Below are 13495 nucleotides of genomic sequence, written 5' to 3' on the forward strand. Positions count from 1 at the left end.
GTCACCCCAGTGTCCCCAGCCCTCCCAGTGACCAGGGTTATTTTTTTTCTCTGCTCCAGCCCTACGTGCAGTGTGTGGTGTGGCTGCTCCTCCTGCGCTACTTCGAGCTGAGGAATGGTGGGAGGACGGTCAGGGAGGATCCCTTCTTCAGGTGAGGCTTGGAAAAGGGATTTTCTTGGGTCATAGTGCAAGGAAATGGGGTTTGAGGGGGCTGCTGGTGGGGAAAATGGGGTGTGCCCCAAGGAAATGGGGTTTGAGGGTGCTGGTGGTGTTGAAATTGGGATGTGCTCCAAAGAAAACTGGGTTTGAGGGTGCTGCTCATGRAGGTGTGCTCCAAAGAAATGGGGTTTGARCTGGTGAAAGTGGAATTTGGGGTTTGAGGGGGCTGTTGGTGGAGAAAATGGGGAGTGCTCCAAAGAAACTGGGTTGGAGGATTCTGCTGGTGGTGGGGGTGGGATGTGCTCCAGAGAAATGGGTTTTGAGGATGCTGGTGGTGGGGAAAATGGSGTGTGCTCCAAGGAGAATGGGTTTGAGGTGGTAAAACTGTAATTTCGGGTTTGAGGGTTCTGTTGGTGTTGAAATTGGGGTGTGCTCCAAAGAAAACTGGGTTTAAGGGTGCTGCTCATGAAGGTGTGCTCCAAAGAAATGGGGTTTGAGGTGGTGAAAGTGGAATTTGGGGTTTGAGGGGGCTGTTGGTGATGGTGAAACTGGAATTTGCAGTGGTAAAAAATCAAACAAACATCTTTTGTTCTATCCCATCCCATCCCAAATCATCACTGCAGTGCAGAAGTGTTTTATTTTGAGTTACATCGCTGCAAAATYAGGAATTTTCTGAGGATGTTGCCTTTATAAAAACAGGGAACTGCCCAGAGATGCAGGGCTCAGCGGGGAGGGATGAGCTGCAGGACCCTTCTCCTCCTTAGAGCAAACACAACCCCAAAACAGATCCCTCGTGCTGTTTTTTCCCCCCCTTTCCAGAAAATGCTTCACCAAAACCAAGACTTGGAAGTTCCCTGATGTCCCTCACGAGGAAAACGAGGATGAGGATGTCAAGGCAGAGAGGCTGCGGGTCAAGGAGATCCTGAGCAGCCCCAAAAGCGAGGAGGTAAAAAAAACCCTTCCCAAAAAAAGCCCAAACCCCAAAATTTGGAAGCTCCCAGAGTTTTGGGAGCTGCAGCTGCTCCCTTTCCCCTGGTAGATGCCAGCAATCCTGGTCAGCAGCCTGCACAAAGAGTTTGATGAGAGGAAGGAATTTCTCCTGGGCAGGAAAATAAAGAAAGTGGCGACAAAGCACGTTTCCCTCTGCGTGAAGAAAGGTTGGAGTTTGGCTTTTTTGTTTAGAAAAAAGACTTTTGGAGCGGTTTCTCTGACCCCTGTGGGCAATTTTTGTGTTGTTCTTCAGGAGAAATCCTGGGGTTGTTGGGACCCAATGGAGCTGGGAAAAGCACGTTAATTAATATGCTCGTCGGGGAGATCGAGCCAACCAGCGGGCAGGTGGGTGCCATGTTGCAAAAAAACAACCTAGATTTCGGTTTTATTATTGTTTATTAAGTTATTTATGGTGTTTTATTATTATTTATTACAAGCATTCCTGAGGGCATTTGGTTAAAGCTGTGCAAAGCCACTGGTTTTGCATAAAAATCAACCTATATTTCAGTTTTATTTTATTATTATTTATTGCAAGCATTCCTGAAGGCATCTAGCTAAAGCTATGCAAAACAATTTTGGTGGTTTTGCATAAAAATCCACCTACATTTAAATTTTCTTATTTTTTATTATTAGTATTTATTATATTATTTATTACAGGCATTCCTGAGGGCATTTTGCTAAAGCTGTGCAAAACCATTTTGGTGGTTTTGCATAAAAATCAACCTATATTTCAATTTTAATTAATTTCAATTATTCAATATAATTAATCAATATAATTTCAATTATTTATGATTATTTATTGTATTTTCTGATTATTTATTATATTTTATTATTGATCTTTATTACAAGCATTTCTGCGGGTGTTTTACTAAAGCTATTCAAAACCATTTGGTGGTTTTGCATAAAAATCAACCTATATTTCAATTTTATTAGAATTTATTATTATTTATTATATTTTATTATTATTACAAGCATTCCTGGGAGCGCTTTGCTAAAGCTATACAAAAMCACTTTAGAAATTTTAATAATTTGGAAATTATAATATTCTGAATTAAAGTCTGGGCGTTTTCCTGGCAGGTTCTGATGGGGGATTATTCTTTGGGGCTGAGCAGTGAGGATGACTCAGTGAAATTTGTGGGGTATTGTCCCCAAACAAATCCTCTCTGGCCAGAGATCACTCTGCAGGAGCAYTTTGAGATTTATGGTGCTATCAAAGGCATGAGCCAGTCTGATGTGAAAGAAGTCATCAAGGGGTGAGTGCTCCATGACAGAAATCTTTTTGGTTTAACTGCAGTTTCTTGGCTTTTTCTTATTTTCAGGAATATTGCTGGAGGGTTTCGGCTTTTTTTTTTCTTTGTTTTTTGGGGGGTTTGTGTTTGTTTTCATTTTTGTTTTTTGTATTAAGTGTTTCTTTTTTATTTTGTTCATTTGGGGTTTTTTTTTTATTTTGTTCATTTGGGGTTTTTTTGTTTGGTTTGGTTTTTTGGGTTTTTTTCATGGTTTTTTTCCCCCCCTTCTCACCTTTCCTAATGCAATCCCTGTTTACATTTAACTTTGGTCTTAAGCTCAGTTAAAATTCCATTATTGTCAATTTGCGGGTGAGGAGATGAAGATTCACCCACACAAAATTCAGCTGGGATTTTTCACTTTGAAATTTCATCAAACTTTCATCAAATTTTTTTCTAGAGTTATTTTTTTTTAAGTCTGTGAAGTGCTGACGGTGGAATCTGCCAGTTTGGGGAATCCTGACCTTGGAGCTGTCACCATGAGCTCCTCCAGGTGTTTTTCAGTGGAAACACCAATTCTGCTTTTTGCTTTGCTTTTTTTATACTCAATGCACAAATATTTGGGGCTAAACCCTTTTAAAGGAGCTGCTCAGATGAGGGGGAAGCCAAACCATCATCCCCCTCCCATCCTCTCACACCCCATCCCTCCCTCCCCAGCATCGCCAACGCCCTGGATTTGAAGGACCACCTGCAGAAAACCACCAAGAAGCTGGGAGTGGGGCTGAAACGCAAGGTATGGGGTTTGTGGGGTCACTCTGGGGGTCAGCAGTGCCCTGCCCCATTTCACCCTGCCCCTCTGCCTCCCCCCAGCTCTGTTTTGCTCTCAGCATGTTGGGCAACCCGCGGGTCACGCTGCTGGACGAGCCCTCCACGGGCATGGACCCCAAAGCCAAGCAGCACATGTGGTGAGTATGGGGGGAAAAAAAGGGCCTGGATGGGGTTTGGGGACACTGCTGGCACTGGGAATGGCCACAGAGGGGGAATAATGGGGTGGAAGGGGCCATAAAACCCATCCAGTTCCATCCCTTCCACTAAACCAGGGTAATTCCTGCCCAATATCCCATCCATCCCTTCCCTCTGCCAGTGTGACCCCATTCCCTATGTCCTCCATCCCTTGTCCCCAATCCCTCTCCAGCTCTCCTGAAGCCCCTTTAGACCCTGCAAGGGGCTCTGAGCATCCTGGAGGATCTCCTTGGCCTCCTCCAGCAGCTCCTGCAGAGCTGGACCCAGAGGGGGAAGAATCCTTCCCAACCTTTGTGCCAGGTGCAGTGCAGCTGTGTCCTCTCCACCAGAAAAGCTTGGGCATTAAAAGCTTGGAAGTTGAAAGAAATCCTTAAAANCCCTCTGCCAGTGTGACCCCATTCCCTATGTCCTCCATCCCAGTCCTTCTCCAGCTCTCCTGGAGCCACTTTAGACCCTGCAAGGAGCTCTGAGCATCCTGGAGCATCTCCTTGGCCTCTTCCAGCAGCTCCTGCAGAGCTGGACCCAGAGRGGGAAGAATCCTTCCCAACCTTTGTGCCAGGTGCAGTGCAGCTGTGTCCTCTCCACCAGAAMAGCTTGGGCATTAAAAGCTTGGAAGTTGAAAGAAATCCTTAAAATAATAGGAGGAATGCATATAAGATGAGGGAAGGAATATATGTAAAATAATATAAGGAATAATGTAGTATAGGGAATACATGTAGAATAATATAAGGAATAATATAGGGAATACATAATAATGTAATGAATACACGTAAAGTAGTAGAAGGAATATATGTAAAATAAAAGAAGGAATAAATATAATGTAAAGAATACATATAAAATAATAGAATGAACTAGTAAAATAATGTAAGGAATAATGTAAAATAATGTAAGGAATATATATAAAATAATAAGAAGAAATACATGCAGAGCCAAGATTTGCCATTCCCTGCTGGAAGGAATGGTTTTGGTGTTCAGGGCTGATTTTTTGTGGTGTTCAGGGCTGTTTTTCATGGTGTTCAGTGCTGGTTTTGGTTGTATTTAGGGATGATTTTGGTTGTATTCAGGGCTGGTTTTGGTGGTGTTCAGTGCTGTTTTTGGATGTGTTCAGGGCTGATTTTGGTTGTATTCAGGGCTGGTTTTAATTGTGTTCAGGGCTGATTTTGGCTATATTCAGGACTGGCTTTAATTGTGTTCAGGGCTGGTTTTAATTGTGTTCAGGGCTGGTTTTGGTGGTGTTCAGGGCTGGTTTTGGCTGTGTTCCAGGCGGGCAATCCGGGCTGCCTTCAAGAACAAGGAGAGAGCTGCCATCCTGACCACGCACTACATGGAGGAGGCTGATGCTGTGTGTGACCGTGTGGCCATCCTGGTGTCCGGCCAGCTCAGGTACCACAGCCCCCCTGGATGGGTCTCTCTGAAAATACAAATCCATTTTGTGCCTTAAATTCAGAATTTGGAGTGAATTTGAAATTCATCCTTGACTTGTAAAAACACTGGTTTGAATTCAGGCTGTTGTTGAGTACAATTTGTATTTTCTGCCTGGAATTTGTAGGTGTATAGGCACTGTCCAGCACCTCAAGAGCAAATTTGGCAGAGGATACTTCCTGGAGATGAAACTGAGGGAAACAGCAGATGTGCAGCAGGTGGAGTATCTGCAGAGCCAGATCTTGCACATCTTCCCCAACGCCAGCCGCCAGGAAAGGTGAGCTCTGACAAACACCCAAAAAAACATCAATTAATAAAAACCCTCTGATTCCACAGCAGCTCCGTGGCGCTGGGGAGGGAACGTGAATGCTTACACCCAGGTTAAAAATAATAAAAACTGAGAAAGAGGAAGGGATCTGGAAGGCAGCAGAGCTCGAGCCCGCGCAGATGTTCGGCACGGAGGAAGCAAAACTGGATTTCTGCAGAGCTGTTGCCTGACAGTTTCCTGCTGGGTCAGGGCCCCCGGGAAGGGGCTGAAATGTGAGGTTCTGACTCACTGACCCTACCTGGAAATGCCTGAGCTCCCTGGGGCTCTCTGAGGGTGGGCTGGCTGCTGTTTTCCAGCAGCAGCAGCTCCGGATTTCTGCCCTGTGAACCGCAGGGGTTGGCTCAGGGGTTGGGGAGATTCTCCAAAAAGGGCATTGCCCATGGGGAGTGCTCCCCAAAGGTGGGAGGTGGGGAGGGAGGGGAGCAGAGCAGCTCCTGGAATGGGTATTGGGGAATTATGCAAATCCAGGAGGGGCTGTGACSTCCCAGAGCAGCTGAAAGGGAAAARGGAGGACTCAGGGAGCTGCAGRCAGCAAATGTTCCGTGAGTCAGCAGAAYAGAAACCATGGAACTGAGTGGCAGAGTGTGAACTTGCAGCAGTCCCAGGGGTCTCAGCTGCTGCACCTGGAGCTGCCTCATCCCCTTCTCCCATTTCATCCTGACTGCTCAAAATGCCTGCAGTAACCTTCAGAAAAGGAGTTCAGATCCGTTCTGTTGGGGTGGGGATGTTTTCACTTGGAGAGATYCTGCTCAAAGCTGAATTTGTTCTGTTCTTTGTTCCAGCTTTGCTTCCATCTTGGCGTATAAAATTCCTAAAGAGGACGTGCAGTCGCTGTCACATTCTTTTTCCAAGCTGGAGGAAGGTAATGAAGCACTTGCTGTGCATCACACCCACAAAAATCCTTCTGTCTCTCATAACTGACACTTCTGCTGTGTGGTGTTGTTTCCCCATTTCTGTTCCAGACAGATTTAATTTATTTTTCTGTTATTGTCGTCATCCCCAACTCTGTTTCTTGTGAGAGTCAAGTGTCCCTAAATCTGTTTTTAATCCCTTCCCCAGTGAAACATGCCTTTAACATSGAGGAGTACAGCTTTTCCCAAGCAACTCTGGAGCAGGTGGGTTCAGTTCTGYTTTGGGGCTGTAAACCCTGCCAGTKYAGGTGGCAGACARRGSRSRGKWWKAGRGGRKWTTKKGRRRARWWYYYCYCYSKRRGRGKGWGRRGRGGSWSKGKKKRRKWYYCMSAGARRMKSKGGSKSYSCCYSYRKMYCYSKGRRWATSYCMMRWSSSKGKKTKKKRKGGKKTKKRGMRCWCTSKGRSASWGGGRRRWKKYCCYKSCMWKGRWKGGGKTKGRATGGGWTGGGATTTAGGGTYCATTCCAACCCAAATCAWTCCATAATTCCATAATGATGGGCYCTGTGCAGGCAGCTCATCCCCYCTGCTCTGCTCTGGGGTCACTGGGGCCTTGTGGGGCATTTTTGGGAACCCAAATTCCCCTTTCCCAAAGTGAATCACTGCTGCCAGTTCTCCAGCTCCTCCTTGTTCCTATTTTCCCCTTCAAAAATAAGAAATCAGCTGCAGTGACTGGAAGAGGGTAAAAGTGTGCTGTGAGTGGAAATGCTGCCCTGATTTATTCCAAGAAGGGGTTTGCTGTTTGTGGCTGGGAGGAGGGCAAAGCTGAGCCTTGTTATTGCTTATTGTGGATTAATTATCGCTGACAATTAATGTCCTTTGGTGTTGGGCTTCCTTTTCATTGTGCTGTCGAGGGAAAGAGGGGATGAGTAACGAGAAAAACCTCAAAATACTCAGAATTGGCAGCTCGGAGATGGAGCAATGCATTTGTTACTCATGAGGTTTTTAGCTGGAGTTGTTTTTGTGGCCAAGCAGGTTCCTACAAGCACTGTGGGGTTTTTTCTCTGTTTTCCAGGTGTTTGTGGAGCTGGCCAAGGAGCAAGAGCAGGAGGACAGCAGCTTTGGCACCCTGAACAGCAGCCTGTGGTGGGACAGGACGCAGGAGGACMGAGTGATTTTCTGAGCTCCTGGTGCCCGTGTGGGTGCCAGCACCCATCCCCTCTGTGCCCTGGAGCTGGGCTGGATGAGGGGAGCTGTGTTTGGGTGCCCTGGGTGTGTCCCACCGTTCTGGGATTTGGGATAATGCCACAGGAGCCGTGAGCGTCCCGCTGTTCCTCATCTGACCCRAAATCCTGGCTGTGTTGGGCAGGAGGGCACTGCCACAGCAGCTGGGCATCTCCTGGAGCTGGTGGCCATTGCAGGAGCTCCCTCCTGCCTTCCCTGGGCTGTGCTGAAGGAAAATGCCGTGTGTGAGCCGAGCCAGCACTGCTCCCCCATGGGATGGGTGATGGCASAGCCTTGGCTGGGCACTGCTGCCTGTCCTGCAGCCCCATCCATCCCTGCCACATCCTGCTCCTCCTCCAGCTCACCCACCCCTGCTGCTGCTGCTTCAGGAAGATTCACCTGCATGGAAGAGAAGGGGGAAACCACTCCAGAGTCGCTGTCCCACCACGAGGAGGATCCTGAACGGCCCCACCGCTGTGAAAATTTTTGATTTTTCAGGCAAAACCCAGCCCTTGTGAGCAGTGCCAGCCCTCTGCCCTGCAGGCTGGCAGCTGTGGGTGCCAYTGGGGGGTCACAGGGGTGGGCAGAGTGCTCATCCCCAGCACGAAGGCACGGCCGTGTCCCTGCAGGGTTTGCAGAGCTGCAATTCCTCCTCATCTCTGTTAAAAGCAGCCTGGTCCTTTCCCCTGGCTGTGCCCCCGTGTGTGCTGCCAGCTGCTCTCACACACGGCCCTTTGGAGATGATTTCTGTGCCCTGCCAGTGMCAGTGTTTGCTAATCCCTCCTCGTTGTGGTTGCAGGGACATTGGCTTGGCCGTTTGCCACCCCCTCCCTGTAAAACCCCCAAAAAAAACCCAAAAAAACCCGTCCCGATTCACAGCCCCATCCCATAAGAAAGGTGCCTTTGGTTTGCATAGAAGCACTAAGAAGAGTAGAAAATGCAGTCCTTTAGCCTGAGGTGTGACAGATGTATGTTGGAAATATATTATTTTTTTGKTTTTTTCTACACAAAGCTATCGCCACTTTTTTTTTTAAGTTTTGTAAAGGGAAATTCAGAGTTTGCTCCCAGTTGGTTTTGCTCTGCAGTGAACAGATACAGAGATGTGTTTATATTGAGAGTTTGGCTTCATAAGTCATATYGTTCTTGTGTCTTCACATTCAAGTTAGAGAAGACCTTTGTTTTTCTTGCAAAAACTCAAAAAAAATGGTTGAAGGTGGAGTTGTGTGTCCCARCTGTTTGTAACTATCAGGCAGGCATGTTTAAATGTCTGATAATGGTTTATTGATGTGTTCAGCCCCAATCTGTTCACGTTTGTTAAATGGGGAATTGTGAACTCTTTGTGTGCAATTCACTTCCTCTTTTGTACCCATAGGTTGTCCATAAATGCACAGCTTTGGGTTTGCAGCTAAAAAATTTAAACCCCAACCCTGTGGAACACCCTGGACATCCCTTTGGCTTTTCCAGGAAAGCACAGCCCTGAAATAAAGGACAGGAGCATAACAGCAGCTCCAAACTGCAGCCCCAGCTGCAGAAAACCAAAAAAATACCCCRAATTCAGGTGTTTGGTTTATTCATCCCCACCCCTGCTGCTGGCTGGGAGCTCTGAGCATTCTCCTGGGTTTGGAGCAGTTTGGGACTCACAATTCTTCCTGGTGGTGCTTTCCCCACGTAGCTGTGCCCGAGTTAAGTGCATTTTTTTCCCAAATCCTGCATTTCTTTGGTCTGTTTTTGCCAATGGTGTCGCAGCCAAGTGTCACCTGCCCATCAATCCATCACATGGATTTTGGGGAGTGACCTGTGAGCAGCCTTGGTGTCTGCCTCGGATTTATCCTWAAACTCAGAGTTCATGGTTCTGTAAAATAGTTCTGTGCTGTCTGGGTGATCCCACCCTGTTTCAGATAATTCTGTGTTTCCTGATGTTTTGGGTTTAAAAAGTTCAAATCAGCAGCCAGATCAGCTCAGTTTGGTGCTGTTGTTTTATCTTGGAGGGGCCCAGTGGATGGTGGCACTGATTTATTTTTTTTTTGTGTGCAGCTACATAAAGAACGTGGCTCGTTAAATTAATTCTGTATTCGGGTGAGATTTTTTTGCCATCGTGTGTCAAAGTGGGGTAAAATTCCACCCTGAAACATCGCTGTCCTCATAGTGTGTCGTATCAGAAATGCTTCAAAGTGTCACAAGATGTCTGTAATTGCCAGAACTGGGGGAAACCGGGAAAAATTAACCCAGGGGATGCTCTGAGAGCAGCAGAAAATCTTTTCTCGCTGTGGTTTGGAGCTCCTTTGTTCAGCTCTTACCCGTCCCACAGCACCCAGCCTGTGCTCCCAGAGATAACCCAAATTTGGGCTGACTGGGAAGGGAGATTTGGGGGTAAATCCACCCATTTTGGGGCAGTGARAYGGTTGGGTTGATCTGTGGGGTTGCTGTGAGCAGCTGCTGCACCCAAAACTCACAAAACACCTTCGCTCCSTGGTGTTGTTACGAGGTTGTATTTTTCTATGGAGAGTTTCACGTGTCTGATTCTGTTTACATTCCCAAGAAATGTCCTTATTTAGGGGAATCTCTGTCCAGCAAGTGAAATCCATTGCACAGCCAACRTGCAGAGCTCTGGCAGCAGGAGCAGAAGGTGTCCTGCCCAAAGGTGACATTTTTGTGACATTCCTCCTGCTGCTGGTTTGTTTTACACACTTGCCTTTCTCTCACCACTCGGCTGTACTTGCAAAGGTGAGGATTTTCCTTTCCCAGCTGGAAGTACTTCCAAAATAAAGACAGATTGGGTTGTTAAACACTCGGCTCGCTGTGGTGTGGGTGTTTCGCTGCGCTGGAGGCGGGGATGGTTTTCAAAAGCCTGGGTTAATTTTGGGGATGGTTTTCAAAAGCCTGGGTTAATTTTGGGGATGGTTTTGGAGGATGATTTTCAAAAGGCCAGGCTGATTTTGGGGATGGTTTTCAAAAGCCTGGGCTGATTTTGGGGATGGTTTTCAAAAGCCTGGGTGGGTTTTGGGGGATGGTTTTGGGGATGGTTTTCAAGAGGCTGGGTTGATTTTGGAGATGGTTCTCAAAAGCCCAGACTGGTTTTCTGGGATGGTTTTCAAAACCCTGAGTGGATTTTGGGGGATGGTTTTCAAAAGCCTGGGCTGATTTGGGGGATGGTTTTGGGGGGGGATGGTTTCCAAAAGCCCTGACTGGTTGTGTTGGATGGTTTTCAAAAGCCTGGGCTGATTTTGGGGATGGTTTTGGAGGATGATTTTCAAAAGGCCAGGCTGATTTTGGAGGATGGTTTTGGGGGATGGTTTTCAAAAGCCGGGATGGTTTTCAAAAGCCCGGCTCGTTTTGGGGATGGTTTTGGGGGGATGATTTTCAAAAGCCTGGGTTAATTTTGGGGATGGTTTTGGAAAGCCTGGGCTGGTTTTGGGGGATGGTTTTGGGGATGATTTTCAAAAGGCCAGGCTGGTTTTGGAGGATGGTTTTAGGGGTGGTTTTGGGGGGATGATTTTCAAAAGCCTGGGTTGATTTTGAGGATGGTTTTCAAAAACTCAGGCTGTTTTTGGGGATGGTTTTCAAAACCCTGAGTTGACTTTGGGGATGGTTATCAAAAGCCTGGGCTGATTTGGGGGATGGTTTTGGGGATGGTTTTGGGGATGGTTTTCAAGAGGCTGGGTTGATTTTTGAGGATGGTTTTGGGGTTGATTTTGGGGATGGTTTTCAAAACCCTGAGTGGATTTTGGGGGATGGTTTTCAAAAGCTTGGGCTGGTTTTGGGGATGGTTTTGGATGGTTTTCAAAAGCCTAGGCTGAATTTGGGGGCTGGTTGTTTTGGGTGGTTTTCAAAAGCCTGGGCTGATTTTGGGGATGGTTTTCAAAAGCCTGGGCTGATTTTGGGGATGGTTTTCAAAAGCCTGGCTGATTTTGGGGACGGTTTTCAAAAGCCTGGCTGATTTTGGGGATGATTTTCAAAAGCCTGGCTGATTTTGGGGATGGTTTTCAAAAGCCTGGGCTGATTTTGGGGATGGTTTTCAAAAGCCTGGGCTGATTTTGGGGGGCACCCGGGTTTGAGGTGATTTGGCTCAGACAGAGCATGGGGACCCCATGGCTCTGGGTGTGGCCAGGGCTCCCAGGCTGCAGTATTTACACRTTTTGAATGGAATTTGGGGGAATTCTGTGATGTCGCAACACTCGGGATGCGGTTGTCTCGCATTTTGCAGCCGGATTGATTGGGGCCAGGAGTGACCCCACAACAGCTGCGTGCTCCTGGCATGGCACTCTGTCCATCTGCAGGGATGGATCCCCTCCARCCCCTGGAAAATTAACCCCAGMAWWAAAAAAARAATTGTTTTTTGTGCTTGGAGCTGTGCCCAAGGTGAGGTCGCTGGGTGGGTGCTGGTTCTGGGGTGAAGGGCAGTGAAATGGGGGGGTTTGGATGAAGGTGGGGCATGAAATGGGCTCTGAAGGGATGGAGGGCACTGCCACATCCMTGGGGACACCCTGAGGAGGAGGAGGCACCTCCAGCCTCGTGGGTCAGTGAAGGGCACAGCAAAATAAATGGGGTTTGTGCTCCCTGAGCCCCTCAAAGGAGAGAAAAATGACCCCAAAAAAGTTCAGCCTGAGCTTGGGGACAGTTCCCAGCGTTTCATACCCCTTTATTTCTGATGGTGTGGAAGGGCAGAGTGCCACGCATTTTTTATGTTTTATTTTTAAGCTGTAAAATGAATTCATTCCCTTATAATGCTTCTTTTAAGAGCTCTCCAGAAAGTCCCTGATTTCACATGCTGGATTTCTCTTTGATAAGGGTTCCTTGGAGTTCTCGCTGTTCCTTTTCCCTTCTCTTGCCATGTCCCCCTGGAAGGGTCTGGCTCCCTTCCCRGCCCCTCTGCTCCTCCTGGCAGAGACAAATCCTGGTCCTGAGTCCCCTTCTCAAAAATCTTGTGGAGCATCTGCTCTAGGGATTTCATTAATTTTTTTTTAAATTTTATTTTTTGTGGCTATTTTTTTTATCCTTGCCACCTTTTCTAATTCAATCCCTATTTGCATTTAACTTTGGTTTTAAGCTCGGTTGAAATTCCATTATTGTCAATTCGCAGGTGAGGCGATGAAGATTCACCCACACAAAATTCAGCTGGGATTTTTCATTTTGATACGTGTTTTTTTTAAAGTTATTTTTTTAAGGTTGTGAAGTGTTAACAGTGCCCTTTGTGGAATCTGCAAGGTTGGGGAATCCTGGCCTTGGAGCTCAGGTATTTTGAGATGGGTTGGGGTCCTGCTTCAACCTGCAGGAGGGTGGGAAACCCCAAGGAGTGCATGGAGCAGGTGTCATTTTTAGGTRAAAAAGCCTTTTCTGTAAATAATGTACTCAGGGCAGGGCTGRGTCCYACACTGAGGCACAGRTTGTGGTCAGAAATGTGAATTATTTCAGTGAAATCTATCTTAGATGGGTTTTCTGCAGTTGGGACAGGGCTGGGGCTGACACTGAGGCACAGGTTGTGGTCAGAAATGTGATTTTTTTTTTTTTAGTAAAATCCATCTCAGATTGGCTTTCTGCAGTCAGAGCAGGGCTGAGTCCCACACTGATGCACAGGTTGTGGTCAGAAATGCGATTTTTTTTTTTAGCAAAATCCATCTCAGATGGGCTTTCTGCAATCGGGACAGGGCTGGGGCTGACACTGAAGCACAGGTTGTGATCAAAAATGTGAATTTTTTTACTAAAATCCATCTCAGACGGGCTTTCTACAGTCCCGAGCCGCCTTCCCCGCTGCTCCCCCGTTGCCCAACTCCAAGGGATGCCGGAAAATGTTTTTACTCCTCTCCTCAGGGAGCTCATGTCTCGAAAATGAGTAAATCAGCAGCTGCAGCAGCGGTTCCAGGCAGTTCTGCAAACCAGAATCGCCATCCTCAARCTGGGCAAGCTCCGGGACACTCAAAATTTATTGAAATCCTTGAATTATCCCGTGCCTTTCCAGCTCGTCTGATTTGCTCACCTCGCTGTTTTCCGAGGGCAGATGCACCGGGAGGATGTTTTTGTTTTCCAAAAGCTCCGTCCCGATTCCAGCTGTGCGGCAGCTGCTGCTGGAAAASCGATTTAAAAGGAGTGGAAATTGGRRAAAAAAAATWAAAATAACAAAACACGCTGAAAACAAAGGGGAAAGGAGGAAGAAGAAGTAAAATCCCGCAGGGATGGAGGATGTGCCTCGGTGGAGGAAGGAGAATTTGCTGAGTCGGGCTCTGGGCACGATGGGCACCGGGCAGCAGAGTTTTCCCTTTGGACGAGCTGGGGCAGG

The 13495-nt window shown here is 47.2% G+C and overlaps 1 protein-coding gene across 1 annotated transcript in view; it reads left to right on the forward strand.

Annotated features, from left to right (window-relative positions):
• ABCA5 (ATP binding cassette subfamily A member 5) overlaps positions 1 to 7220 on the forward strand; it is a 33199-nt gene extending 25979 nt beyond the window's left edge. Inside the window, exons 25-36 of the mRNA XM_057383998.1 lie at positions 8 to 151; positions 979 to 1105; positions 1199 to 1316; positions 1403 to 1494; positions 2227 to 2402; positions 3093 to 3168; positions 3246 to 3340; positions 4662 to 4781; positions 4948 to 5097; positions 5931 to 6010; positions 6208 to 6263; positions 7073 to 7220. Of these exons, the coding sequence (XP_057239981.1) occupies positions 8 to 151; positions 979 to 1105; positions 1199 to 1316; positions 1403 to 1494; positions 2227 to 2402; positions 3093 to 3168; positions 3246 to 3340; positions 4662 to 4781; positions 4948 to 5097; positions 5931 to 6010; positions 6208 to 6263; positions 7073 to 7180 (1342 nt within the window). The 3' untranslated portion in view covers positions 7181 to 7220. The remainder of the gene's footprint in view (positions 1 to 7; positions 152 to 978; positions 1106 to 1198; positions 1317 to 1402; positions 1495 to 2226; positions 2403 to 3092; positions 3169 to 3245; positions 3341 to 4661; positions 4782 to 4947; positions 5098 to 5930; positions 6011 to 6207; positions 6264 to 7072) is intronic.
• Positions 7221 to 13495: the final 6275 nt, after the last annotated feature.

Source organism: Malurus melanocephalus, unplaced genomic scaffold (genome assembly GCF_030028575.1).
Source record: "Malurus melanocephalus ecotype Western Australia unplaced genomic scaffold, MMel_1.1 scaffold_672, whole genome shotgun sequence".
Lineage (NCBI taxonomy): Eukaryota > Metazoa > Chordata > Aves > Passeriformes > Maluridae > Malurus > Malurus melanocephalus.